Raw genomic sequence first — 26980 nt, forward strand, 5'->3', positions numbered from 1 at the left:
CACCCAAATAACTTCCCTGGATGTATTTCCGGGAATATCCTCCCTCAGCACAGCTGTAATGCTATCCCTTATCAAAAATGCCACTCCCCCTCCTCTCTTGCCTCCCTTTCTATCCTTCCTGCAGCATTTGTATCCTGGAACATTAAGCTGCCAGTCAGGCCCATCCCTGAGCCATGTTTCCGTAGTTGCTATGATATCCCAGTCCCATGTTCCTAACCATGCCCTGAATTCATCTGCCTTCCTGGTTAGGCCCCTTGCATTGAAATAAATGCAGTTTAATTTATTAGTCCTACCTTGTCCCTCTCTGCCCTGACTGTTTGACTCACTTCTGTTCTCAGCTGTACCCGTCTCAGACCGATCTCTTTCCTCACTATCTCCCTGGGTTCCTCCCGCCCCCCCCCCCCCCCACCTTACTAGTTTAAATCCTCCCAAGCAGCTCTAGCAAATTTCCCTGCCAGTATATTAGTCCCCTTCCAATTTAGGTGCAATCCGTCCTTCTTGTACAGGTCACTTCTACCCCAAAAGAGATTCCAATGATCCAAAAATGTGAATCCTTCTCCCATGCACCAGCTCCTCAGCCATGCATTCATCTGCTCTATCCTCCTATTCCTGCCCTCACTAGCTCGTAGCACTGGGAGTAATCAAGATATTACTACCTTTGAGGACCTCCTTTTTAAATTTCTGCCTAACTCTGTGTAATCTCCCTTCAGAATCTCAACCTTTTCCCTTCCAATGTCGTTGGTTCCAATGTGGACAGTGATCTCCTGCTGGCCCCTCTCCCCCGTGAGAACATTCTGCACCCTCTCTGAGACATCCTTGATCCTGGCACCAAGGAAACAACACACCATTCTGATCTTTCTCTGCTGGCCATAGAAACGTCTGTCTGTACCTCTGACTATAGAATCCCTAACACAATTGATCTCTTGGAAACCGACGTACCCCTTGTTGCATTAGAGCCAGTCTCAATACCAGAAACTTGGCTGTTGGTGCTACGTTCCCTTGAGAATCCATCACCCCCTACATTTTCCAGAACAGCATACCTGTTTGAAATGGGTGTATCCACAAAAGAGTCTTGCACTAGCTGCCTACCTCTCTTACCCTTCCTGGAGTTAACCCATCTAAATGACTATCTGAGACTTTCCCCCCCTTCCTATAACTGCCATCCATCACATACTGTTGCTATTGCAAATTCCTCATTGCTTCTATCTGTATCTCCAAACGGTTCACTCGATCTGATAAGATTTGCATCCAACAGCATTTATGGCAGATATAAACCAACGTAACCCTCAAACTCTCTCTTTAAACTCCAACATCTCTTTGAGGCAATCCCTTTTGTGTAACCCCACAGGGGTTTTTTACCATGGCTAACCCCACCTGACCAGCACATCGTTGAACTGTGATTCAACAATGTGCTGCCATTCAAAAAAACTGAACCATGATCTCCTGGCTACAAAGAAAGTGAGGGTTGATTATCCCTCCTCTCAGGAGAAAATGAATTTCCTTTAGGTTGTGTCCTAGACTCTGCACAGGATATGAATTAAAACAGACATTCTTGTGTGTTTTGCGCCCAGAATCATGTAAAAAAGGGGGCTAAAAACCAACTGCAACCCTTGAATTCTGTGTGCTCAAGTGCTGATTGCTAGTGTGTTAGCTTGGGGCTCGAGTTGCTAAAGTGCGTTGAATAGGGACACAGTTCCATCTCAGCACTGTCCTCATGACTTGTCCTACCTGCCAATCTCCTTGCCCACCTATCCACTCCACCCTCTTCTCTGACCTATCACCTCCATCCCCACCCCCATCCACCTTTTGTACTCTCTGCTACCTTCGCCCCAGCTCCCACCCCGCCCCCATTTATCTCTGCATCCTGGAGGCTTCTTGCCTCGATTCCTGAAGTTGGGCTTTTGCCCGAAACGTCAATTTTCCTGCTCCTCGGATGCTGCCTGACCTGCTGTGCTTTTCCAGCACCACTCTGACCTAAACTCTGGTTTCCAGCATCTGCAATCCTCACTTTTGCACAGTTGAGAACTTCCATTAGACAACTTGTGTCAGCTAGTACAATAAAAGGTCTCTCTCTCTCTCTCTCTCTCTCTCTCTCTATGATTGCTAAAAACAAGTCAAGTCAGCAAAGCCACTGTTGAAGAAAACTGGACCAAAACCCTTTAGCTAATGACAGAACCAAGAATCTCCAATTACCAAAGCAAGAGCTACCCATCTTAACAGCGTCAACATTTCACAATCTATTCATGATCAATCCAAAGACAATCTCATTTAAAATTTTTAATTTATAGATTGACTTTTTTCAGTTCAAAAATGTGTATGTGTGTGTCATGTTTAATTACCTTTCCCTAAGGTTTAGTAGCTAATAACTCTACTTTCTTTAACTCAGGAAACCCTGGTTAAATTGGCTCCTTTTAAAACATATTTCAGCTGGAAGATAGTATCCACGAGGTAGGAATCCCTTTCCAAATTAAACAGTTGCGACCAGTGAAGGGATGGATTGAATAATAAGGGGAGCCAGTCCTCAGCCAGGAGCATTTGAGGGTATCCCATTTGGAATTATAATGTCATGGGGTCTGTTACCCAGAGATCAGTTAATATCACGGTGGAGCATGGTGTAAAATTTGTGCTTGAGGTTTGGGAATGGAATTTGAACCCGCAGTCTTCTGAGTATGGAAGAACGAGGGGGTTTTCATAGAAACCTATAAAATTCTAGACAAGCAAACTTTGGAAGGATGTTTTTTTTATTTGTTCACAGGTTGTGGGTGCCGCTGACTAGGCCAGCATTTACTGCCCTTACCTAATTACCCAGAGGGTAATTAAGAGTCAGCAGTATTGCTGAGAATGTGAAGTCACATGTAGGCCAAACTGGGTAAAGATGAGAGATTTCCTTCCCTAAAGAGCATCAGTGAAGAGATGGGTTTTTTATGACAATTGGCAGCGGTTATGCTCTAGCTGGTAGGCCAGCTCTTTATTGCAGATTTTTATCGGATTCAAATTTCACCATCTGCTGTGATGAAGTTTGAACGCATGGCCCCAGAACACTCACCTGGGGTTCTGGATCATCAACCCACTGACATGACTGTTATCCCACCAATTTTCCCAGTTCCTGATGACTGGAGAATCCAGAGCCAGGAATGGGAAGGGGGGGGGGGGGTGTCATGGACGTGGAGCCAACCATTTAAGACTGAGATGAAGAGAAATTTCTTCACCCAGACCGTGGTGAGCACGTGGTTCTCTGCCACAGAAAGTTGTTGGGGGAAAAATCATTGAATATTGAATAGGGGTTAGCTATAGTTCTTAGGGCTAAAGGTATGTGAAGGAAGGAGGAACAGTAGACTGAGTTGGTTGATCAGCCATGATCATACTGAATGGCAGGGCAGGCTCAAAGTGCCAGATGACCTCCTCCTGCTCCAGTTTTCAATGTGTCTGTGCTTCTAAGGACTGTGCCCCTTTGTTCTGGACTCTGCCCACTGTACAAAGTAGTTTCATCCGGGGTGACTAAAGGGTTTGATCGTGTCTGAGCAAAAGTGTCAGCTCCATCTGGTGATAGTGGGATTACCAGAACACGCTGTGCGGGCCTGGACCATGTTGCTGTGGGCTAGGCGTTGGTCCTGTGTGCTGAGGTGATGAATGACCATCAGGTACCTGTAGTTGCACACTCTCCAGTTCACGTTGTGCTTGGTGAAGCGGCTGCTTGACAGCGCAGGGATACCAGCCGCATCTGCCAGGATCCCGATGTACGCATCCTCGACAGGAATGGGGCGGACCCAGGCTGCTACCCTCAGGATTGCAGCAGCTGCATCCAGGGAGAGCACGTAGCCCACCCCACTCACGTAGGGAGGGTACCGCTCTTTCCCATACTCCTGCCATGACACATACCATTTGCTCCAAGGATCTCGGATGACCTCCCGCTTCTCAGGTGCAAACAGGGAGCCGGCATAAAGCCCAGTCCGAATCGGATTGTCCTGAACTAGAAAGTGAGGCAGCCTGTCCGTGTTTACGAAGCAGTCGTCATCGGTTTTGAGGATGTACAAAGGCTGGCAAGTGCTCACTGCCCACTTTAACCCGTGCATGACTTTTAGTGTTAAGTTTCTGTAAGTGTCCAGGTAGTTTCCCACTAACAGGTCCTGGAACACTTCCTGCTCTGATTGGATTTGGTTAGTTGCCCCTTCTCCAGCGGCCTGGCCAACCAAGAAGACCACTTGCCAAGGGAAGGCACTGTCCTCCCAGCCCAGCGCCCATGTGTTGCGAATAGTGTTCCTACGGTTAATGTTGGGCTGGGCAGATGTCACCAGGATCAAGAGGACCTGTCCCTTCCGGCAAGAAGGTGGTTCATGTTGCCGACTGTGCAGAGCCTCAAAGTTGATCCCAGACCTCTGGTCCACCACCTTGTCTTCATCACCCTTGCTCTTCACTTGTTTCAGTAGAGCGCGGAGATCTGATCCACCAGTGTCCTCAGTCAGCCTACAGGTCACATGTAAACTTAGCACCAGAAAAGCAGACACCAGGAGGGACGCAAGCACAAGAACTTTAAAGTAGATTTTTGACTTCATTGCTTTAACACAAAGAGTTACAAATGCCTGCATGCTCAGAGGAAGTATTCACTTCAAGACTGATCAGGTTAAGGATCCATGAAGTCCAAGTTGGTTTGTACGGCTTCAGTCTTATAGCTGAAAAGGAAACAGGCAGAGGTCTAAACATCCCTGCCCTCCTTACACTCTCATAACTGCAGGACATTTCAAAACACGTCACAGCCTACAGGAGGTCATATTTGGAAACACTGAAATCACAGGGGCCAGCATCTGTGGAGAGAGGAGAAACACAATTAAGTGATTGAAGTGGAAGAAGTTAGGGACTGAACAGTCTTTTATGATAAAAAATAAAGCTGGGATAAAGGGATGATGGTGCAAGGCTTAGCAACAGTTCAGGTTAAAACAAGAGAGAAGTCCAAAGGAAGGTATAAATGGCTATAATACAACCAATGCCCCAGAAAATGGAAACAGTATGAATTGTAGAACATTGTGGAGAGTTCCACCAGCTCTGAATTGCCCAAAATGTAAGATGTTGTGTTGTTCCTTCAGCTTACATTGAACTTCACCACAACAGTGTAGGACAGAGTGACGGTGCAGGACTGCCAGGGGGCTGGGATTCACATTCTGAACTACAGTTGTTTATAATGGAGGGAAAAAGAAAAAAACAACAGGGAAATAAAAGAGCTCAGCAAACTGCCACTTTGTAAAGGGTGAGATTCCTTGCATTTTCCCCCTCAGTCAGCAAGTTACTGAAACAGTCCCAACATTGCTGACCTCTACTGGCTCAATGGGATTCCAGGATTCTGGAAGGGGAAGGGGAATGAGAGAGTGAGTGAGAGTGAAAATAATCAGTGCATTGGGTTAGAATCAAGTGGAATGTGCAGCATTCAACCAACAGTCTCACTGACTGACAGGGCCCGTGCAAGCACAGAGTGCTGCAGCAGTAACTGTCGAAGGGTGAAGGAAAGGGTACTCAGTCAATCATCGTGAATCAGTTGTCCTGATGCAAGTCAAGGACTCCTCCTGAAACCAATTAAAGATTTGGCCTGCCCTTTCTCTGCTGTTCTTTTTATAAAAAGCAGCAAGAAGAGAATAAATGTAACTATTCCAGCTGGCTACACTCGTTCTGTCTCCCTCCCAGTGCTGGGCCAACTCAACCATGAAGATCTTACACAGTAGCAAAGGACGCTGAAGAGAAATATTACAAATCGAGTCTCCAACACACACAAGGTCATTCGGCCCTGACGTGCCTCTGAGCCTATCCCAACCCAATTTATCTAACCCATCAGCAGGAGCTGCTATTCTGAGCTCCCTTGTGCTTATCCAGATCCTCTTAAATAAATCAATACAATTCGATGCACCGGGGAGAAAGGGTTTTCCTGAATTCTCGATCGGATTTGTTGTTTCATGTTTACGGATCTGTAGTTTTTGGCTCTTCCACAAGTGGAACAACTTCTAAGACCATTAGATTTAGGAGCAGAAGTAGACTATTTAGACCATTCAATGAGAACATGGCTGATCTGATCATCCTCAACTTCACTTTCCTGTCTTTCCCCCGAAATGATGAATATGATATCTAAAGGATCTCTATCCAGACACTCCTCAGCCTAGCAAAGAGAATAGTCCTTCCACATGTAGTCTTTATTGATGAGTACTTTCTCTCAGTTCTGCTACCATTCTTACAAATCATTGTGCATCTTTTCCACTGTCCCTATAACATAGGGTCCAGAATAAATCACAATGCTACAAATGCAGGTTTAGCCTCACCTCCTTTGGATTTCATCCTCCTAGAAATGAACAGAGCACTTGGTTTGTCATGGAATCCCCACAGTGCAGAAAGAGGCCATTCAACCCATCAAATCTGCACAGACCCTGTGAAGAGGATGCCAGCCAGACCCAGCCAACCACCCTATCCCTGTAACCCTGCATTCTCCATGGCAGATCACCTTATCTGCACATCTTTAGACTATTGAAGGAAACCGCAACACCCATGCAGACACGGGGAGAATGTGCAAACCTCAACACAGACAGTCACCCAAAAATTGGAATTGAACCCGGGTCCCTAGCGCTGTGAGGCAACAGTGCTAACCACTGAGCCACCGTGGTAACCCAGTGATGACCCAGACTGTGTTGAAAATCTTGATCAAATGGACCTTTGACCTCCTAAATTTTGGATTATTTATTTTTTGTGGACTTTCCTTATCATTTAACATAAGACATAGGAGCAGGAATAGGGCATTCGGCCCATCACGTCTGCCCTCCCATTCAATCGGATTGTGGCTGCTCTGAAAAACTGTAACTCCCAGTGAGATGTTTCAGCCAGAAATTCACATTCCCTTCAAAGAGTCCCATAACATGAAGTAATCTTTGCTTCCTGACCAGGAATTGAACCCAAGCCGCAGAGGTGAAAGGACCAATTCCAAATGGTACACTACCAGGAGACATGAAAATTGGGACCAGGAGCAGATAATTCAGCTCCTCAGCATATCTCATTCCTCCTTCAATGTACACAATGTCCCGGCATCCAATCTACTCAGCAGGAGTGAATTCCACAGATTCATGAACCTTTGAGGGAAGTAATTTCTCCTTCTCCCTGTTTCAAATGTGCTACTCCTTATCTTTAAACTGTGATCTCTTATTCTAGATTGTCTCACAAGGGGAAACACCCTCTCTACGTCCACCTTGTCAATCCCCTTTAGCAAGGTATATTCCTCAATTAGATCTCCACTTATTCTTCCAAATTCTTGAGAATATCGGCCTAAACTGCTCAATCTCTCTTCTTCGTAAGACAAACCTCTCATCTCTGGAATCAATCTAGTGAACCAGCTATGAATTGCCTCCAAACCAACTACATTCCTCCTCCAGTAAGGAATCAAAGGCAAAGTGCAGACTTTTTTTAAAGATTAAATTCCCAACTGTGTAGAAACAGGCCCTTCAGCCCAACAAGTCCACACCGACCCTCCAAAGAGTAACCCATCCCCCTCTGACTAATGCACCTAACACTATGGACAATTTAACATGGCCAATTCAGCTGACCTGCACATCTTTGGATTGTGGGAGGAAACCCACGCAGACACTGGGAGAATGTGCAAACACCATACAGACAGTTGCCCAAGGCTGGGATCGAACCTGGGACCCTGGTGCTGTGAGGCAGCAGTGCTAACCATTGAGTCACCATGCTGCCCATTCAGGAGTTGTTCTGATAAATCCATATTGCGTTTCCTCCAAGGCCAACGTGTCAGGTACAAAGCCAGTACAAGTTCAGGCAGGAGTCTGTGCACCAACTTGTTGCAACCTCAAAAACAGCTTCTAATCGTAAAGTGCTAGTACTATTCATATAGCAGCTTCAGCATAGCCAAACTCTCCAAAGAATCTCTCAGGAGCATTACAGAGGAAACGAAAATGCTGCACCACAGAGGAGCTGGAGATTAAACCAGCACAAGCCTGGTCAAAGCAGGAGGGAAGGTGTCCCACTTCCTCCAGACCAAAGGGGTAGCCATGGGCACACGTATGGGCCCCAGCTATGCCTGTCTCTTTGTTGGCTACATAGAACAGTCGATCTTCCGTAATTACACTGGCACCACTCCCCACCTCTTCCTCCGCTACATTGATGACTGCATTGGTGCCACCTTGTGCTCCCGTGAGGAGGTTGAGCAATTCATCAACTTCACCAACACATTCCACCCTCACCTTAAATTTACCTGGACCATCTCTGACACCTCCCTCCCCTTCCTGGACCTCTCCATCTCCATTAATGACGACCGACTTGACACTGACATTTTTTACAAACCCACCAACTCCCACAGCTACCTGGATTACACCTCTTCCCACCCTACCTCCTGCAAAAATGCCATCCCGTATTCCCAATTCCTCCGCCTTAGCCGTATCTGCTCCCAGGAGGACTAGTTCCACCACAGAACACACCAGATGGCCTCCTTCTTTAGAGACCCCAATTTCCCTTCCCACGTGGTTAAAGATGCCCTTCAACACATCTCGTCCACATCCCGCACCTCTGCCCTCAGACCCCACCCCTCCAACCATAACAAGGACAGAACACCCCTGGTGCTCACCTTCCACCCTACCAACCTTCACATAAACCAAATCATCTGCCGACATTTCTGCCACCTCCAAACAGACCCCACCACCAGGGATATATTTCCCTCCCCAACCCTTTCCGCCTTCCGCAAAGACCGTTCCCTCCGTGACTACCTGGTCAGGTCCACGCCCCCCTACAACCCACCCTCCCATCCTGGCACCTTCCCCTGCCACCGCAGGAACTGTAAAACCTGCGCCCACACCTCCTCCCTCACCTCAATCCAAGGCCGTAAAGGAACCTTCCACATCCATCAAAGTTTTACCTGCACATCCACTAATATCATTTATTGTATCCGTTGCTCCCGATGCGGTCTCCTCTACGTTGGGGAGACTGGGCGCCTCCTAGCAGAGCGCTTTAGGGAACATCTCCGGAACACCCACACCAATCAACCACACCACCCTGTGGTCCAACATTTCAACTCCCCCTCCCACTCTGCCGAGGACATGGAGGTTCTGGGCCTCCTTCACCGCCGCTCTCTCACCACCAAACGCCTGGAGGAAGAAAGCCCCATCTTCCGCCTCGGAACACTTCAACCCCAGGGCATCAATGTGGACTTCAACAGTTTCCTCATTTCCCCTTCCCCCATCTCACCCCAGTTCCAAACTTCCAGCTCAGCACTGTTCCCATGATTTGTCCTACCTGCCTATCTTCTTTTCCACCTGTCCACTCCACCCTCCTCCCTGACCTATCACCTTCATCCCCTCCCTCACTCACCTATTGTACTCTATGCTACTTTCTCCCCACCCCCACCCTCCTCTAGCTTATCTCTCCACACTTCAGGCTCTCTGCCTTTATTCCTGATGAAGGGCTTTTGCCCGAAACGTCGATTTTGCTGAAGCTCCTCGGATGCTGCCTGAGCTGCTGTGCTCTTCCAGCACCACTGATCCAGAATCTGGTTTCCAGCATCTGCAGTCATTGTTTTTACCTAGTTATAGGTATGTCAGTGGGTTGCAGGGCTAGAAAAGTTAGCGGTAGACATGGTCGCAGTGATCCTTTAACGTTGAAGAATGGCTTTAATGAGGATCAAGGTACAGGGGTGAGTGTGGGAGTAAACAGGGTTTGGTGGGAATGAAGACAGTCAGCAGAGTATTAGAGTTTGCAGGGTGGCTTGTCAGAAGGGGTTGGCGGTGCACTGACCAGTTGAGTGTATAGTGAGGGTATGGCAGGAGCTGCCACAGAATCCGATAATGTTTTGGTCTCAGCGATGGCTTGGGGAGGCACAACGCGGGACAAATCCAACACCCAGGATGTAAACTGGTTCAGTTTCTTTCATTCACTTGCGGGACGCGGGGCTAACTAACCAGGATTTACAACATTGACAAACTACCTTAAAGCCAGTGGCAAGCCCGTGCCGCCAGTGAATCGTAAACACCAGGAGGAAATCTGGGATCCATGGCGAGAGAATTCCGTCTGGGGCTGATCCCACTCTCCTCAATATTGACCAATCTGTTCACCCAGCTCCGGAAGCCTGGCGGAGGGGGGGGAATTCCAACACGCGGGGCCGCACAGATCCCAGTCAATTCACTCGGGAGACGGCGACACGCTGACAGACTTCAGACCAACTCTCCGGCAGATCCCGCTCAGACCCACCCCAGACCCTAGCAAACCCCTTCCTTCTCCCCCTCCTCCCCCCCAGTACCAACCTCAGCACAGAGCCAGCAGAGAGCAGGGAACTGCCTACAAGGGGCTGCCTTCACCCTGTCTCTTGTTCCAGGTTCACTTCTCACCAACAACCCCAGTCTCGCTCACCCTCCTCTGTCTGACACCCCCGTCTCCCACCCACTCTGTGATGGGCTCTCACACAGCCAATAGTGCGAGGGAATTGTTACAGTCCTGGGAAACTAGGGCACCTTTTAATTGGTTCATCTGATCGGGGGGGGGGGGGGGAGTGTACTGAAAAAATTCAATTCAAAATGAACGTTGCCACAAGAGACCAAGTTTAAGAGCCAAGAGACTAAATACAAGAGCCTTAATGTTCCAAACTGTGAAGTATCCTCTTTTACAGTAATCTAGCCTACAGTTCTGTGTTTCCCACAGGAATCAGACCGCTTTTCATACAGATTACAGGAGCTGCTTTGTTGCTGAGATTAAAAACCGAAGGGATTGCGGATGCTATAAATCAGAAACACTTGTGAGGAAGGGTCACAGGAACCGGAACGTTAACTCCGCTTTCTCTTCACAGATCTGCTGAGTTAAACATCACACAACACCAGGTTATATTTGGAAGCACTAGGTTTCGGAGCGCTGCTCCTTCATCAGGTGGTTGTGGGTACTGTACAACAGTATAACCTTGGACTATAACCTGGTGTTGTGTGATGTTTAACTTTCGATTAGTGGTGCTGGAAGAGCACAGCAGTTCAGGCAGCATCCAAGGAGCTTCGAAATCGATGTTTCGGGCAAAAGCCCTTCATCAGGACTAAAGACAGTGAGCCTGAAGCGTGGAGAGATAAGCTAGAGGAGGGTGGGGGTGGGGAGAAAGTAGCATAGAGTACAATGGGTGAGTGGGGGAGGGGATGAAGGTGATAGGTCAGGGAGGAGAGGGTGGAGTGGATAGGTGGAAAAGGAGATAGGCAGGTAGGACAAGTCAAGGGGACAGTGCAGAGCTGGAAGTTTAGAACTAGGGTGAGGTGGGGGAAGGGGAAATGAGGAAACTGTTGAAGTCCACATTGATGTCCTGGGGTTGAAGTGTTCCGAGGTGGAAGATGAGGCGTTCTTCCTCCAGGCGTCTGGTGGTGAGGGAGCGGCGGTGAAGGAGGCCCAGGACCTCCATGTCCTCGGCAGAGTGGGAGGGGGAATTGAAATGTTAGGCCACAGGGCGGTGTGGTTGATTGGTGCGGGTGTCCCGGAGATGTTCCCTAAAGCGCTCTGCTAGGAGGCGCCCAGTCTCCCCAATGTAGAGGAGACCGCATCGGGAGCAACGGATGCAATAAATGATATTAGTGCATGTGCAGGTAAAACTTTGATGGATGTGGAAGGCTCCTTTAGGGCCTTGGATGGAGGTGAGGGAGGAGATGTGGGCGCAGGTTTTACAGTTCCTGCGGTGACAGGGGAAAGTGCCAGGATGGGAGGGTGGGTTGTAGGGGGGGTGTGGACCTGACCAGGTAGTCACGGAGGGAACGGTCTTTGCGGAAGGCGGAAAGGGGTGGGGAGGGAAATATATCCCTGATGGTGGGGTCTGTTTGGAGATGGCAGAAATGTCGGCGGATGATTTGGTTTATGCGAAGGTTGGTAGGGTGGAAGGTGAGCACCAGGGGGCTTCTGTCGAAGGTTGGTAGGGTGGAAGGTGAGCACCAGGGGCATTCTGTCGAAGGTTGGTAGGGTGGAAGGTGAGCACCAGGGGCATTCTGTCGAAGGTTGGTAGGATGGAAGGTGAGCACCAGGGGCATTCTGTCGAAGGTTGGTAGGATGGAAGGTGAGCACCAGGGGGCTTCTGTCGAAGGTTGGTAGGGTGGAAGGTGAGCACCAGGGGGCTTCTGTCGAAGGTTGGTAGTGTGGAAGGTGAGCACCAGGGGGCTTCTGTCGAAGGTTGGTAGGGTGGAAGGTGAGCACCAGGGGCATTCTGTCACATCTGCAGTCATTGTTTTTACCACCTTGATGTTTAACTTTGTCCACCCCAGTCCAACACCAGCACCTCTAAATCAGATCTGCTGGAGGATTTGGGATATAGGGAGAGGCTGTACAGGCTGGGGCTATTTTCCCTGGAGCATCGGAGGCTGAGGGGTGAATTTAGAGGTTTACAAAATCATGAGAGACATGGATAGGGTGAAAAGCCAAGGTCTTTTCCCTGGGGCGGGGGAGTCCAGAACGAGAGGGTATAGGTTTAGGGTGAGAGGGGAAAGATTTAAAAGGGACCTAAGGGCAAACGTTTTACTCAGAGGGTGGTATATGTATAGAATGAGCTGCCAGAGGAATTGGTGGAGGCTGGTACAATTGCAACATTTAAAAGGCATCTAGATAGGTACATGAATAGGAAGGGTTTGGAGGGATATGGGCCAATTGTTGGTAAATTAACTTAGGATATCTGGTCGACATGGACGAGTTGGACCAAAAGGTCTGTTTCTCTGCTGTACCGCTCTCTGACTCTATAAAATACTGTCAGTCTCCAGCTCCAAACCACTCTTATACAGTGGCTACAAGAGCAGGTCAGAGGCTTGGAATACTGCAGCACGTAACTCATCTCCTGACTCTCCAAAGCTCTTCTATTATCGGCCAGGCACAGGTTGGATGAGTCTTGCACCAACAACACTCAAGAAGTTTGACATTATCCAGGACAAAGTAGCCCACTTGATTAACACCACATTCACAAGCGTCTCCTCCCTCCACCACTGGCATTCTGTAGCTGCGGTCTGTGTTATCTACAAGATGCACTGCTGAAATTCACCAAGGCCCCTGAGGCATTTGACCCCACCACTGAGAATGATCGTGGCCTCACCTTCCAAACCCATGACCACTTCCAATTCGAAGGACCAGGGCAGCAGATACACGGGAACACCATCACCAGCAAGTTCCCCTCCAGCCACTCACCATTCGGACTTGGAAGCACATTGTCAATCCTTCACTTCGGGTTAAAAGTCTGGGAACTCTCTCCCTAACAGCGCGGCGGATGTCTCTACACCAAATGGACTGCAGTGGTTCAAGAAAGCAGGTCAGCACCACCTTCTCCAGGGCATAGCATGTGATACCAACATCCCACGAATGATTAAAAAAAAGAAGTTCCTGGCACCGTGAAGCACAAAGGTCCCTGTACAAATAAAACCCTCACACTGTCCCCAGTACAAACCTCAGCACAGAGCCAGCAGGTGCAAGTGCTGTAAGGGGCTGCTTCACCCTCTCTCTGGTTCCGGGTTCACTTCTCACCAACAACCCGGTCTCTCCAACTCTCCGCTGTCTCACTCCCCCTGTCCCCCCTCCCCACCCCGTGATGGGCTGCGAGCTGGCAATCTCACAGCCAATAGCGTGAGGGGGCTGTGCCAGGAATTGTTACATTCCTGGGAATCTAGGACACTGTTTAATTGGTTCATTCGATCCTGGACAGATAGCGTACTGTCCTGAATTAATTAAATTTGGGAATTAATTCAATTTAAAATGAACATTACCACCAGAGAAGAAGTTTATTTTAAGAGCCAAGAGGGTAAGTATAAGAATATTAAACCTTAGCCCACAGTTCTGTGTTTCCCACAGGAATCAGACCCGTTTTAGTACAGATTACAGGGGCTGCCTTGTTGCTGAGATAAAGGTTGGTTTGGGTGATATGTGCACATATGTAAATCACTCAGTGCCAGCCTGGACATTCCCCGAACTCCAACACAGTCCCCAGCACAAACCCACGCACAGTCCCCAGCACAAACCCACATAGATTCCCCAGCACAAACCCTCACACAGTCCCCAGCACAAACCCACGCACAGTCCCCAGCACAAACCCACATAGATTCCCCAGCACAAACCCTCACACAGTCCCCAGCACAAACCCTCACACAGTCCCCAGCACAAACCCTCACACAGTCCCCCTCAAACCCTCACACAGTCCCCAGCACAAACCCACATAGATTCCCCAGCAGAAACCCTCACACAGTCCCCAGCACAAACTCACACACAGTCCCCAGCACAAACCCTCACACAGTCCCCCTCAAACCCACACACAGTCCCCAGCACAAACTCCCACACACAGTCCCTAACACAAACCCTCACACAGTCCCCAGCACAAACCCACACAGATTCCCCAGCACAAACCCTCACACAGTCCCCCTCAAACCCACACACAGTCCCCAGCTCAAACTCCCACACAGATTCCCCAGCAGAAACCCACACACAGTCCCCAGCACAAACCCTCACACAGTCCCTCTCAAACCCTCACACAGTCCCTAGCACAAACTCCCACACAGTCCCCAGCACAAACTCCCACACAGTCCCCAGCACAAACCCTCACACAGTCCACAGCACAAACCCTCACACAGTCCACAGCACAAACTCCCACACACAGTCCCTAACACAAACCCTCACACAGTCCCCAGCACAAACCCACACAGATTCCCCAGCACAAACCCTCACACAGTCCACAGCACAAACCCACACACAGTCCACAGCACAAACTCCCACACACAGTCCCTAACACAAACCCTCACACAGTCCACAGCACAAACCCTCACACTGTCCCCAACACAAACCCACACACTGTCCCCAGCACAAACTCCCACACAGTCCCCAGCACAAACTCCCACACACCGTCCCTAACACAAACCCTCACACAGTCCCTACCACAAACCCTCACACAGTCCCTACCACAAACCCTCACACAGTCCCTACCACAAACTCCCACACAGATTCCCCAGCACAAACCCACACACAGTCCCTAACACAAACCCTCACACAGTCCCCAGCACAAACCCACACAGATTCCCCAGCACAAACTCCCACACAGTCCCTAACACAAACCCTCACTGTCCCCAACACAAACCCACACACAGTCCCTAACACAAACCCACACACAGTCCCCAGAACAAACTCCCACACAGTCCCTAGCACAAACTCCCACACAGTCCCCAGCACAAAGTTCCGCACAGTCCCCAACAGAAACCCACACACAGTCCCTAACACAAACTCCCACACAGTCCCCAACAGAAATCCACAAACTGATCTCCCTTCCCACCCCTCCATCCCAAATCCACACACAGTCCCAGTACAACATTGCAGAAGAGTGCCAGCACAAAATGAATCTCCCACCAAGCCTGAAATAAACATAAAGGATGCTGCAGACTCAGCTGAGAGTCAAACACTAACCACAACCACATGTGCAGGAAGTGCCAGCTGCAGGAACCAAGTTCCAGGGGTTGAGTTGTCGCTGGTGTCAGTCACTGTGGTGCATAAAGGTGACAGCTCAAAGGACAGCATATCTCAGCATGTGGACACGCTGCTCAAGAGTATACAGGGACAGAGCGACTGCACAACCTTATGACAGACAAGCAGAACCAGACTGGGAGGACAGATAGACACCCTGCATACATTTAGCTGTCCAACTGGTATTCAGTTCTAAATACTGATGAGAGCATTGGTTCCTTTGGGAAGTGCAGTCAGAGACAAATCCACAGAGTCATGGGCAGCTAAACTCTGCAAAATGACTGGAAAGGCAATGTTAAAAATCACACAACGCCAGGTTATAGTCCAACAGGTTTATTTGGAAGCACTAGCTTTCGGAGCGCTGCTCCTTTATCAGGTGGTTGTGGAGAATAAGATTGTAAGACACAGAATTTACAGCAAAAGTTTATTGTGTGATGTAACGGAAATTATTTATTGAAAAAAACCTGGATTGTTTGTTAAGTCTCTCATCTTTTATAATGACCTTGTTTATTTTAGTTTTTTCATATGTAAATTCCAGAACTCCCTGAAAGTTACATTCTCAAGTGAACTTTAACAATAGGTGTCATGCTGGCCCAGATAACATATTGAAGGTGTCAAGTATTCTGTATGAGGATAACTGTGCCCAAATGTTCAGACTGATTCTAACCTACAAAAGGGATTTACAGAATTTTACATAGATTCATGCAATTTTTGAGCAAAGTAAAATGTAATTCTGCAAGTACAAATTCACCCCAGAAACTTATATATGTGTATATGCGCATGGGGGAGGGGAATGAGTGTCTGTGAGTGTGTGTGTGTGTGTGCGTGTGTGAGTGTAAAGGGGCATAAGTCTGTGAGAGGGCGTGTCTGTGAGTGTATGAGAGATGATTTGGAGATCTCTTCAGATGAGGAGGAACGTGACGGGCACCTGGAAGTACTCAGGGATGCCCTCATAATAACAGGGTACGATGCTCAACTTATCAACCGCCAGTTCCGACGTGCCACAGCAAGGAACCGTAATGACCTCCTCAGGAGACAGACACGTGCTGCAACTGACAGGGTACCCTTTGTTGTTCAGTACTTCCCAGGAGCTGAAAAACTACGCCATGTTCTTCGTGACCTGCAACACATTATCAATGAGGTTGAGCACCTCGTCAAGTTCTTCCCCACACCTCCACTGCTCGCCTTTAAACAACCACCAAACCTCAAACAGATCATTGTTTGTAGCAAACTGCCTGGCTTTCAGGACAATACCATACAACCTTGTCACGGTAGACCTGCAAGGTGTGTCAGAGTCAACATGGATACCACCATTACACGTGGGGACACCTCCCACCATGTACTCAGCCAACGTTGTCTATCTCATACGCTGCAGGCCAGGATACCCCAAGGCATGGTACATTGGCGAGACCTTGGGTTCATGTCACACAACAGGTGACCCCACTACACTACACACGCACACAGACACACACACGCACACAGATACTCCTACAGACCCATACACTCATACACAAGCCCTCTCTCATACACAAGCCCTCTCTCATACACAAGCCCTCTCTCATACACTCACATATACACACCCACACCCTCTCACAGACTTATACCCCTTTACACTCACACTCACACACATACACACACTCTCTCACAGACACTTATAAACTGCACACACACACACACACACACATTTTGGGGTGAATTTGTACTTATAAAATTACATTATATTTTGCTCACAAACTGCATGAATCCATGTAAGATTCTGTAAATCAGTTTTTTAGATTAGAATCAGTCTGACCATTGTGGCACAGACATTCTGTCACACAGGGCACCTCACACCTTAAATACATTATCTGGGCTGACAGGACACCAATTGTTAAAGTTCACTTGAGAATGTAACTTTCAGAAAGTTCTGGGATTTACATATAAAAGAAATGAAAACAAACGGTCATTTTAAAAGATGAGAGACTTAACAAACAATCCAGGTCATTCTCAATATATAATTTCAGTTACATCACACTGTAAACTTTTGCTATAAATTCTATGCCTTACAATCTTATTCTCCACAACCACCTGATGAAGGAGCAGCGCTCCGAAAGCTAATGCTTCTAATGCTTCTAATTAAACCTGTTGGACTATAACCTGGTGTTGTGTGATTTTTAACTTTGTAAAGCCCAGCCCAAATCATGGAAAAGCAATGATACTGGAGAATTCAGTGATTAAAAGATAAGACATGCGTTTCTGCAGCCACAGACGTGATGATAGGATTTCTTGTTACTTTCCTGATGCCAGACTCAAAAATATCACTGAAAGGCTGAAAAGTGTCTGCGGGGGAAACACCAGCACCTGCGAGTTCCCCTCCAGGCCACTCACCATCCTGATTTGGAGATATATCACTGTTCCTTCCGTGTTGTTGGGTGAAAATCCTGGAATTCCATCCAGAATGGCATTGTGGGTCTACCTACAGCACCGGTTCAAGCAGGCAGCTCACCACCAACGTCACAAGGGTAACTAGAGATGAGGAGAAAGTGAGGACCGCAGATGCTGGACATCAGAGCTGAAAATGTGTTGCTGGAAAAGCGCAGCAGGTCAGGCAGCATCCAGGGAACAGGAGAATCGACGTTTCGGGCATAAGCCCTTCTTCAGGAATGAGGAAAGTTTGTCCAGCAGGCTAAGATAAAAGGTAGGGAGGAGGGACTTGGGGGAGGGGCGTCGGAAATGTGATAGGTGGAGGGAAGTCAAGGTGAGGGTGATAGGTCAGACTGGGGTGGGGGCGGAGAGGTCAGGAAGATGATTGCAGGTTAGGAAGGCGGTGCTGAATTCGAGGGATTTGACTGAGACAAGGTGGGGGGAAGGGAAATGAGGAAACTGGTGAAATCCGAACTAGAGATGGGCAATAAATGCTGGCCCAGCCCAGCGACACACATGTCCCATGAGTGAAAAATGCAAGAACGAAGAAAAGTTAGAATTATAAGGAGTGTCAACAACTTCAATATCAACCTTGATAACCAGTTAACTGGTGGATACCTGCTTAAAATGCATTCAGGAGAATGTTTTTAAACAAACGCAACAAGAAAATGAATTATTTGGGACCTAGTTTTAGAGAATGGATCTGGGCAGAGGCCCTGAGGCTATGCTGTCTGTCAATGCCAAAGAAATAGCCTGACAGGGAATTGCATTTCTTGCATTTAAAGTCCAGAGAGCTATAATCATAGACTCACAGTATGAAGGGAGGATATCTGAAGGAATTAAACATTGGACTCTCAATCTTTGGATTACTTCCAGCACCGTGCATGAGTGAGTACAGAGGCAGGAAGATACAGCAGATGAATGCTTGCAGAAATAGTACGAGATAGAGCTTTAGGGTCCAGGAAACTAGGAGCAGTTCTGGGGGAGGCGGGACCTGTACAGGTTGGATGGGTTGCACCTCAACTGGTTTAGGACGAATATCCTGTCAGGGAGGTGCGCTAGGATTGTTCGCGAGGGTGTACACTATTGGCAATTGCACAATAAACCAGTCAGAGGACAATAAAAGAGCAAATAGAGGGTCAAGTTGCTGAAATGTTCAAGAACAAAAGTAAGGAGTTTCAATTATCTTAATATCAACTCTCAGGAATTCAGTCTAAGAGATGCAGAGAACGCAGCCCCCTTAAACATATTTGGGAGAACTTTCATTGGACAATTGTAGCAAGCACAACAAGAAAGGAGCCATTGAGAATGTGGTTTTAAGGAATGAATCTGGACAGCTGCCAACACCAATGGGAGTAATCAACAGGCAGTTAGATTTGGAGTTGTTATGGAAACTGATAAGGGTAGAGCAGGATGAAAAGTTTCAAAATGGGAAACTGCCAATGTTACTCAGCTGAGATGTGATTTGGAAAATGTGGACTGGACACAGTGAATTGAAGGTAAACTGGTGGCCGAGTAAATTGGGAACGCAATGAGAGAATTTGAAGAGCTGTTGGCAGCTAAAATCAAAGAAAGTTCAAAGTTTTTAAAGTACACACTGAGCAGCAGAATAACCAAAGAAAGTGTCAGTTCAGTTCAAAAACAGAACGTAACTTGTGGGTGGAGGTGGGTACACGATCATGGTTCTCAACTAATATTTTACACAACAGAAAGAAAATGAAAACAAACATTGCTGTAAAGAAGGGGAACATGAAAATATTAAATGGGATTAACAGAGTGGGGGAAGAAATCTTTTCTTTAATGTAATCATAAAATGTGAATGTCACTGTCTGAGCCAGCATTTACTGCCCATCCCTAATTGCCCTCCAGAGGGTGCCTGTGCACTGCCTTCCCAAACTGCTGCAGCCCTTGAGGTGTGCAGATACCCACAATACCATGAGGGAGGGAAGTTCAGGATTTTGACCCAGCAACAGTGACATATTTCCAAGCCAGGATCGTGAGTGGCTTCAAGAGAAACTTGCAGGTGAATATTTTGTCAACCTATTTTCGCATCAATGTACTCAGGGATGTTGTTACACACCTCTACAACAGGTGGGACTTGACCCCAGGCCTCCTGGCTGAAAGGTTGGACACTACCACTGTGCCACAAGAGTCCTTCAGATTGAATTATTTTCCCCTACCAGCAAAAACACCAGAATAGCCAGTTGAGTATTTACAAGCAAATCTTTGAGGAGAAAGTGAGGTCTGCAGATGCTGGAGATCAGAGATGGAAATGTGTTGCTGGAAAAGCGCAGCAGGTCAGGCAGCATCTAGGGAACAGGAGAATCGACGTTTCGGGCATTAGCCCTTCTTCAGGAATTCCTGAAGAAGGGCTAATGCCCGAAACGTCGATTCTCCTGTTCCCTAGATGCTGCCTGACCTGCTGCGCTTTTCCAGCAACACATTTCCATCTCTATTTACAAGCAAAGCCCATTATGGGTAATAACTTGCAACTGCATCTGGACCATCTTCCTTTTAAGGTAATTATCCACTGACCACATGAATACTTCAATTGAACCTGCCTCCAGCTCATTCTCAGGCAGTGTCTTCCTGTCGAAGGAATATTTGTGAGTTGCTGCATTGCATCTTCTGGATGGTAAAACACGTATAAGCCAGTTGGCTTGAAGGTGTTAACACGAAAGCTTTGGAATTGGTCCATCCACTGGTAAATAAATTGCTGATTCAGGGAGGAGCTAGTCCATTTGTTGTTTGTTTTTAGTCAGTTCTACAACCATGTACCATAGACCTAGCTACTATCCCTTCAGAGGTGACAAATGCCTCTTATTGTGTAATAAATTACAGCTTGTTACTCAAGCTCGTGCCTCTTCTCTGTAAGACTTATTCATTGTCAATCCTTCATCATTTATATCACTAACGTTTGTAGAGTAGTATTGGAAGAAAGACTGGTGACAGCAAATCTACCTGAAGGGACTTCTAGCAGGACCAGGAGCCAGCTGAGACCCTCTTTGACACACTGCCCACTTCCATTCCCCGGGATATTAATGAGGTTTGAAAGAAGTATTGGCATTTCTAATGTCCATTTCATGACCTCAAGATGTCCCAAAATGCTTTGCAGTCAATGAAGCTTTTTGAAGTGTGATCTCCATGGTAATACAGAACCGAAGCAGTCAATTTGCACAGTGCCACCTCCCACAAGTAGCAACGCGATAACAGTGAGGTACTTTTTCTTGCGATATTGATGGAGTGATAAATATTGGCTGGTTCACTGGGGAGAATCCAACCCAACGCCCCACCCCCAACGCGTCTCTTTAAAATAGTGCTATGGGATCTTTAACATCCAACTAAGAGCAAGGATGGAGCTTTGGTCAAATGTCTAATCCAAGGTACGGCTCTTCTGCATCTGCTGATACAGTTGTACAGATAAGGCAAATCCTGTTAACCAGCCCATTAATGTGTGCTCCATGAGAATTCAATGGCCCTATGTCAGTGCAATCAGAAGATTTGGGAAATTAATGCTGTTTCTCATCTATTCCTTGGCAAATAAGTTAACAAATAAAGAAAAGAGTTTGTATTATACAGAGGGTTTTATACTATAAGATTTTAAATGCAGGCAATTAGGGACTGGCAAAAAATGCTGGCCCAGTCAGCAATGTCCACATCACATGAGTGAATAATAAAAGAAGGGTCTACTTACTTATAGTCATAGAGTCATAGAGATGTACAGCTCGGAAACAGACCCTTCAGTCCAACCTGTCCATACCAACCAGATATCCCAACCCAATCGAGTCCCACCTGCCAGCACCTGGCCCTCCAAACTCTTCCTATTCATATACCCATCTAGATGCCTTTTAAAGGACTCTGGGAAGAACTTCCCTGCTCTTTGAAGAGTGACGTGAGATTTTCTTATGTCCACCAGACCAGAGCTCAGTGTAAGGTTTGGTCTGCCCGACTGAAAAGTGCAGCATCGAAGTGTCAAGCAAAATACAGTAGATACCTGTTCTGAAGAAGACTCGAACATTCATTCATTCATTCATTCATTCATTCATTCATTCATTCATTCATTCATTCATTCATTCATTCATTCATTCCTTTCTTTCTTTCTTTCTTTCTTTCTTTCTCTCTCTCTCTCCACAGATGCTGCTAGACCTGTTGAGTTTCTCCAATGCTTTATATTTATATTGCTGAAGTGTCAGGCCTGGGTTATGCACAAAAGATTCTAAACTGGGGCCTCAAAACGTTGTCAGGAAATCAGAAAGTAGTTCACCTCCAGCGACAGCACACGGTGACAGTGGCGATGAAGTAGTTAAAGCATTGGACTCAGGATCAGACTACACCTGGTTGAACTTAAATTCCACTCAATTCAAATTAAGTTCAATTTAAATTTAAATCAGGAAGGTAATGGCTTAGTGGCATTATCACTAGACTATTAATCCAGAAACCCAACTAATGTTCTGGGGACCCAGGTGCAAATCGAATCAAGTGGTGGAATTTGAAATCAGTAAAGAATCTAGAATTAGGAGTGTAATGGTGGTTTACTTATGTCCTTTAAGGAAGGAAATCTGCTGTCCTTACCCAGTCTGGCCTACACGTGACCTCAGACCCACAGCAATGTCGTTAACTCTTAATTGCTCTCTGGGCAATTAGGGCTGGGCCGTGCTGGCCTCTTACCCGCCCTCGATCTCTTCATAGCAAACTGCCGCCGCGATATTAACCGCTACCTGAACTCCCCCACCCCTCTCTCCCACTCCAACCTCTCACCCTCGGAACGTGCAGCCCTCCACTCCCTCCGTTCCAACCCCAACCTCACTATCAAACCAGCAGACAAAGGAGGCGCGGTAGTAGTTTGGCGCACCGACCTTTACACCACTGAGGCTAAATGCCGGCTCGCGGACACCTCCTCCTACTGCCCCCTTGACCATGACCCCACCTCCCACCACCAAACCATCATCTCCCAAACCATCCATAACCTCATCACCTCAGGGGATCTCCCATCCACCGCCTCCAACCTCATAGTCCCACAACCCCGCACCGCCCGTTTCTACCTCCTGCCCAAAATCCACAAACCTGACTGCCCCGGCCGACCCATTGTCTCAGCCTGCTCCTGCCCCACCGAACTCATCTCTGCATACCTCGACATGGTCCTGTCCCGCTTAGTCCAAGAACTCCCCACCTACGTTCGGGACACCACCCACGCCCTCCACCTCCTCCATGATTTTTGCTTCCCCGGTCCCCAACGCCTTATCTTCACCATGGACATCCAGTCCCTGTACACCTCCATCCCCATCACGAAGGACTCAAAGCCCTCCGCTTCTTCCTTTCCCACCAGTACCCTTCCACTGACACCTTCTTCGACTGACTGAACTGGTCCTCACCCTGAACAACTTCTCTTTCCAATCCTCCCACTTCCTCCAAATCAAAGGAGTAGCCATGGGCACCCGCATGGCCCCCAGCTATGCCTGCCTCTTCGTAGGATATGTGGAACAATCCATCTTCCGCAGCTACACTGGCACCCCCCCCCCCCCCCCCACCTTTTCCTCCGCTACATCGATGACTGTATCGGCGCTGCCTTGTGCTCCCACGAGGAAGTTGAACAGTTCATCCACTTTACCAACACCTTCCACCCCGACCTCAAATTCACCTGGACAGTCTCAGACTCCTCCCTCCCCTTCCTCGACCTTTCCATTTCTATCTCGGGCGACCGAATCAACACGGACATTTACTACAGACCGACCGACTCCTAGACTACCTAGACTACACCTCCTCCCACCCTGCCTCCTGTAAAAACACCATCCCATATTCCCAATTCCTTCGTCTCCGCCGCATCTGCTCCCAGGAGGACCAGTTCCAAATCCGTACAACCCAGATGGCCTCCTTCTTCAAGGACCGCAATTTCCCCCCAGATGTGGTCGACGATGCCCTCCACCGCATCTCTTCCATTTCCCACTCCTCCGCCCTTGAGCCCCGCCCCTCCAACCGCCACGAGGACAGAACCCCACTGGTCCTCACCTACCACCCCACCAACCTCCATGTACAGCGGATCATCCGCCGTCATTTCCGCCACCTCCAAACAGACCCCACCACCAAGGATATATTTCTCTCCCCTCCCCAATCAGCGTTCCGAAAAGACCACTCCCTCCGTGACTCCCTCGTCAGGTCCACACCCCCCACCTACCCAACCTCCACTCCCGGCACCTTCCCCTGCAACCGCAAGAAATGGAAAACTTGCGCCCACACCTCCCCCCTTACTTCCCTCCAAGGACCCAAGGAATACTTCGATATCCGCCACAAATTCACCTGCACCTCCACACACATCATCGATCGCATCCGCTGCACCCAATGTGGCCTCCTCTATATTGGGGAGACAGGCCGCCTACTTGCGGAACAGTTCAGAGAAGACCTCTGGGATACCCGGACCAACCAACCCAACCACCCCGTGGCTCAACACTTCAACTCCCCCTCCCACTCCACCAAGGACATGCTGGTCCTTGGATTCCTCCATCGCCAGACCATAGCAACACGACGGTTGGAGGAAGAGCGCCTCATCTTCCGCCTAGGAACCCTCCAACCACAAGGGATGAACTCAGATTTCTCCAGTTTCCTCATTTCCCCTCCCCCCACCTTGTCTCAGTCAAATCCCTCAAACTCAGCACCACCTTCCTAACCTGCAATCTTCTTCCTGACCTCTCCGTCCCCACCCTACTCCGGCCTATCACCCTCACCTTGACCTCCTTCCAACTATCGCATTTCCAATGCCCCTCCCCCAAGTCCCTCCTCCCTGCCTTTTATCTTAGCCTGCTGGGCACACTTTCCTCATTCCTGAAGAAGTGCTTATCCCCGAAACATCGATTCTACTGCTCCTTGGATGCTGCCTGACCTGCTGTGCTTTTCCAGAAACACATTTTCAGCTCTGGGCCATAAATGTTGGCCTATCCAGAGACGCCAGCTTCCCATGACTGAGTAAAGAAAAAAAAATCACTCCTGGAATTGAAAGGTTGTCTCAGCAATGGTGCCTTGAAACTATTATTGATTGTCATAAAGACATATCTGTTTCACTTATGTCCTTTCGCGAAGGAAATCTGCTGTCCATACCTGGTCTGGCCTACACATGACTCCAGACCCACACCATTGTTGTTTAACCCGTAGTAAGTCTAAGACCAGAAGACAGTAAATCCGCAGAATTCTTTACCACAGAGAGCTGTTAAGGCTGTGTCATTCAAAGCTGAGATAGATTTTTAATCAGCATGGGGATCAAGGGTTATAGAGAAAAGGCAGGAAAGTGAAGTTGAGGATGATCAGATCAGCCACACTCTCACTGAATGGCAGAGCAGACATGATGGGCTGAATGGTCTAATGGACTCTTGATTGCTCTCTTTGATTGTCCAGCAAGCCATTCAATTCAAGCTCAATTTGGGATGGAAAATTTAGGATTGCTCACTTCCTGTCAAAGATTCAATCAGGTGCAGCACATGAACTGTAATGGGAATGCCACTGTTATAAAGAAAGCAGTTACAGTTTTTTTTAATGGATTAAGACTGATAGTTAGAAGGCAATATAAATGGAGGAGAAAGAGTCCATTCTTATCAAAACGTATTGGATTCTTTAAGGATCTAAGGGACTTAATGGAAAGGTTAATGTGTTTGGTTTCATATATCTTGATTTTCAGGAAGCATTCGATAAAACATCTCACTAGAGACAAGTGGCTCCTGGGATAAAGAGGAATCTTGCAAATTGGCTAATGAATAGGTTAAACAATGGGAAGCAAAGGGCAGTGATCAATTGTACTCGTTCTAATTGGGCAGCTGTACCTAGTGCAAGGTTTTCTGGTGCAGTGAATGCTTACTCAGATAAACTCACATGAAATGGCTCTTCAAATGTCTCTCCAAATTTCTATGGGAAAAAATTTCAGGGAGTTGGATAATAATTTACAGGCCATTCAGCCCAAAAGTACCACACAGCTCATGCTCCATACTCGTCTAATCCTACCCCATTTCATCTAACCCTAGGAGGATATAGAGTCATAGAGATGTACAGCACGAATCAGATCCTTCGGTTCAGCTCATCCATGCCAACTAGATATTCTAACCTAATCTAGTCCCAGTTGCCAGCATTTGGCCCAAATCCCTCCAAACCCTTCCTATTCATGTACCCATCCAGATGCCTTGTAAATGTTGTAATTGTACCAGTCTCCACCACTTCCTCTGGCAGCTCATTTCATACACGTACCACCCTCTGTGTGAAAAGTTGTCCCTCGGGTGCCTTTTAAATCGCACCTTAAACCTATGCCCTTTACCTTTGGACTTCCCCTGCCCTGGGGAATACCTTGTCTATTTACCCTATCCATGCCCCTCATGATTTTATAAACCTCTATGAGGTCACCTCTCAGCCTCCGACACTCCGGGGAAAACAGCCCCAGCCTGTTCAGCCTCTCCTTATAGCTCAAACCGTCCAATCCTGGCAACATGCTTATAAATTGTTTTAAACCCTTTTAAGTTTCACAACATCTTTCTGATAGCTGGAAGACCAGAACTGAATGCAGTATTTCAAAAGATACTTCTGCACATTTGCCAGATGGGTGCAGCTCCAACAACACTCAAGAACCTTGGCACCATCCTGGACAAAGCAGCCGCTTGATTAGCACCACATCCATGAACACCCACTCCCTCCACAACCAACAGTCAGTACAAGATGCACAACAGAAAATCACCGACGATCCTTAGACTGCTCCTTACAAACCTATGACCACTTCCATTTGGGACGGGCAGCAGATACATGGCAACACCTCCCCCTGCAAGTTTCTCTCCAAGCCACTCACCATCCTGACTTGGAATTATATTGTCATTCCTTTGCTGTCACTGGGGGCGTGGTATTTTGTGGAGATATACAAGAATATACAAGTCTTTTTGAGATAAGGCAGACGAAGAAAAGTTGTACCTTTTAGCAGATGCTTCCAGAGTACGGGACACTAATCATTTGTACAAGAGATACAGACAGAGATAAGGGGAGAATGTACAGAATACTTACATTATTTAATGAGTGACCTGGAAGCGACAGCCAAGGAAGATGATGATGCACACAGAGCTGACGAATGATTTAAAAAGGAAATTGCATGTGTACT

General features: G+C 47.7%; 1 protein-coding gene across 7 annotated transcripts; it reads right to left on the bottom strand.

Moving 5' to 3' along the window:
* Nucleotides 1–1885: 1885 nt before the first annotated feature.
* On the bottom strand, nucleotides 1886–26980 carry LOC122565280 (beta-1,3-galactosyltransferase 5-like). 7 transcript variants are annotated; one of them, XM_087993756.1, is made up of 2 exons: nucleotides 26887–26980; nucleotides 1886–4802 (listed from the first exon to the last, which is right to left on the bottom strand). In XM_087993756.1, the coding sequence occupies exon 2, from the start codon at nucleotides 4584–4586 to the stop codon at nucleotides 3531–3533; it is 1056 nt and encodes a 351-aa protein (XP_087849882.1). In that variant the 5' UTR covers nucleotides 4587–4802; nucleotides 26887–26980; the 3' UTR covers nucleotides 1886–3530. The 7 variants fall into 7 exon arrangements, with proteins under 7 accessions (XP_087849882.1, XP_043577042.2, XP_043577005.2 ...); XM_043721107.2 differs by lacking the exon at nucleotides 26887–26980 and adding an exon at nucleotides 17830–18235; XM_043721070.2 differs by lacking the exon at nucleotides 26887–26980 and adding an exon at nucleotides 13409–13496.

The sequence above is a fragment of the Chiloscyllium plagiosum genome, unplaced genomic scaffold (assembly GCF_037043375.1).
Source record: "Chiloscyllium plagiosum isolate Xiang-an unplaced genomic scaffold, Cpla_swu_hap1 HiC_scaffold_2, whole genome shotgun sequence".
Lineage (NCBI taxonomy): Eukaryota > Metazoa > Chordata > Chondrichthyes > Orectolobiformes > Hemiscylliidae > Chiloscyllium > Chiloscyllium plagiosum.

What these genes read in the sequence shown, in the direction of transcription:
- LOC122565280 (XM_087993756.1), bottom strand. Translation starts at nt 4,586, where the DNA reads ATGCAGGCATTTGTAACTCTTTGTGTTAAAGCAATGAAGTCAAAAATC.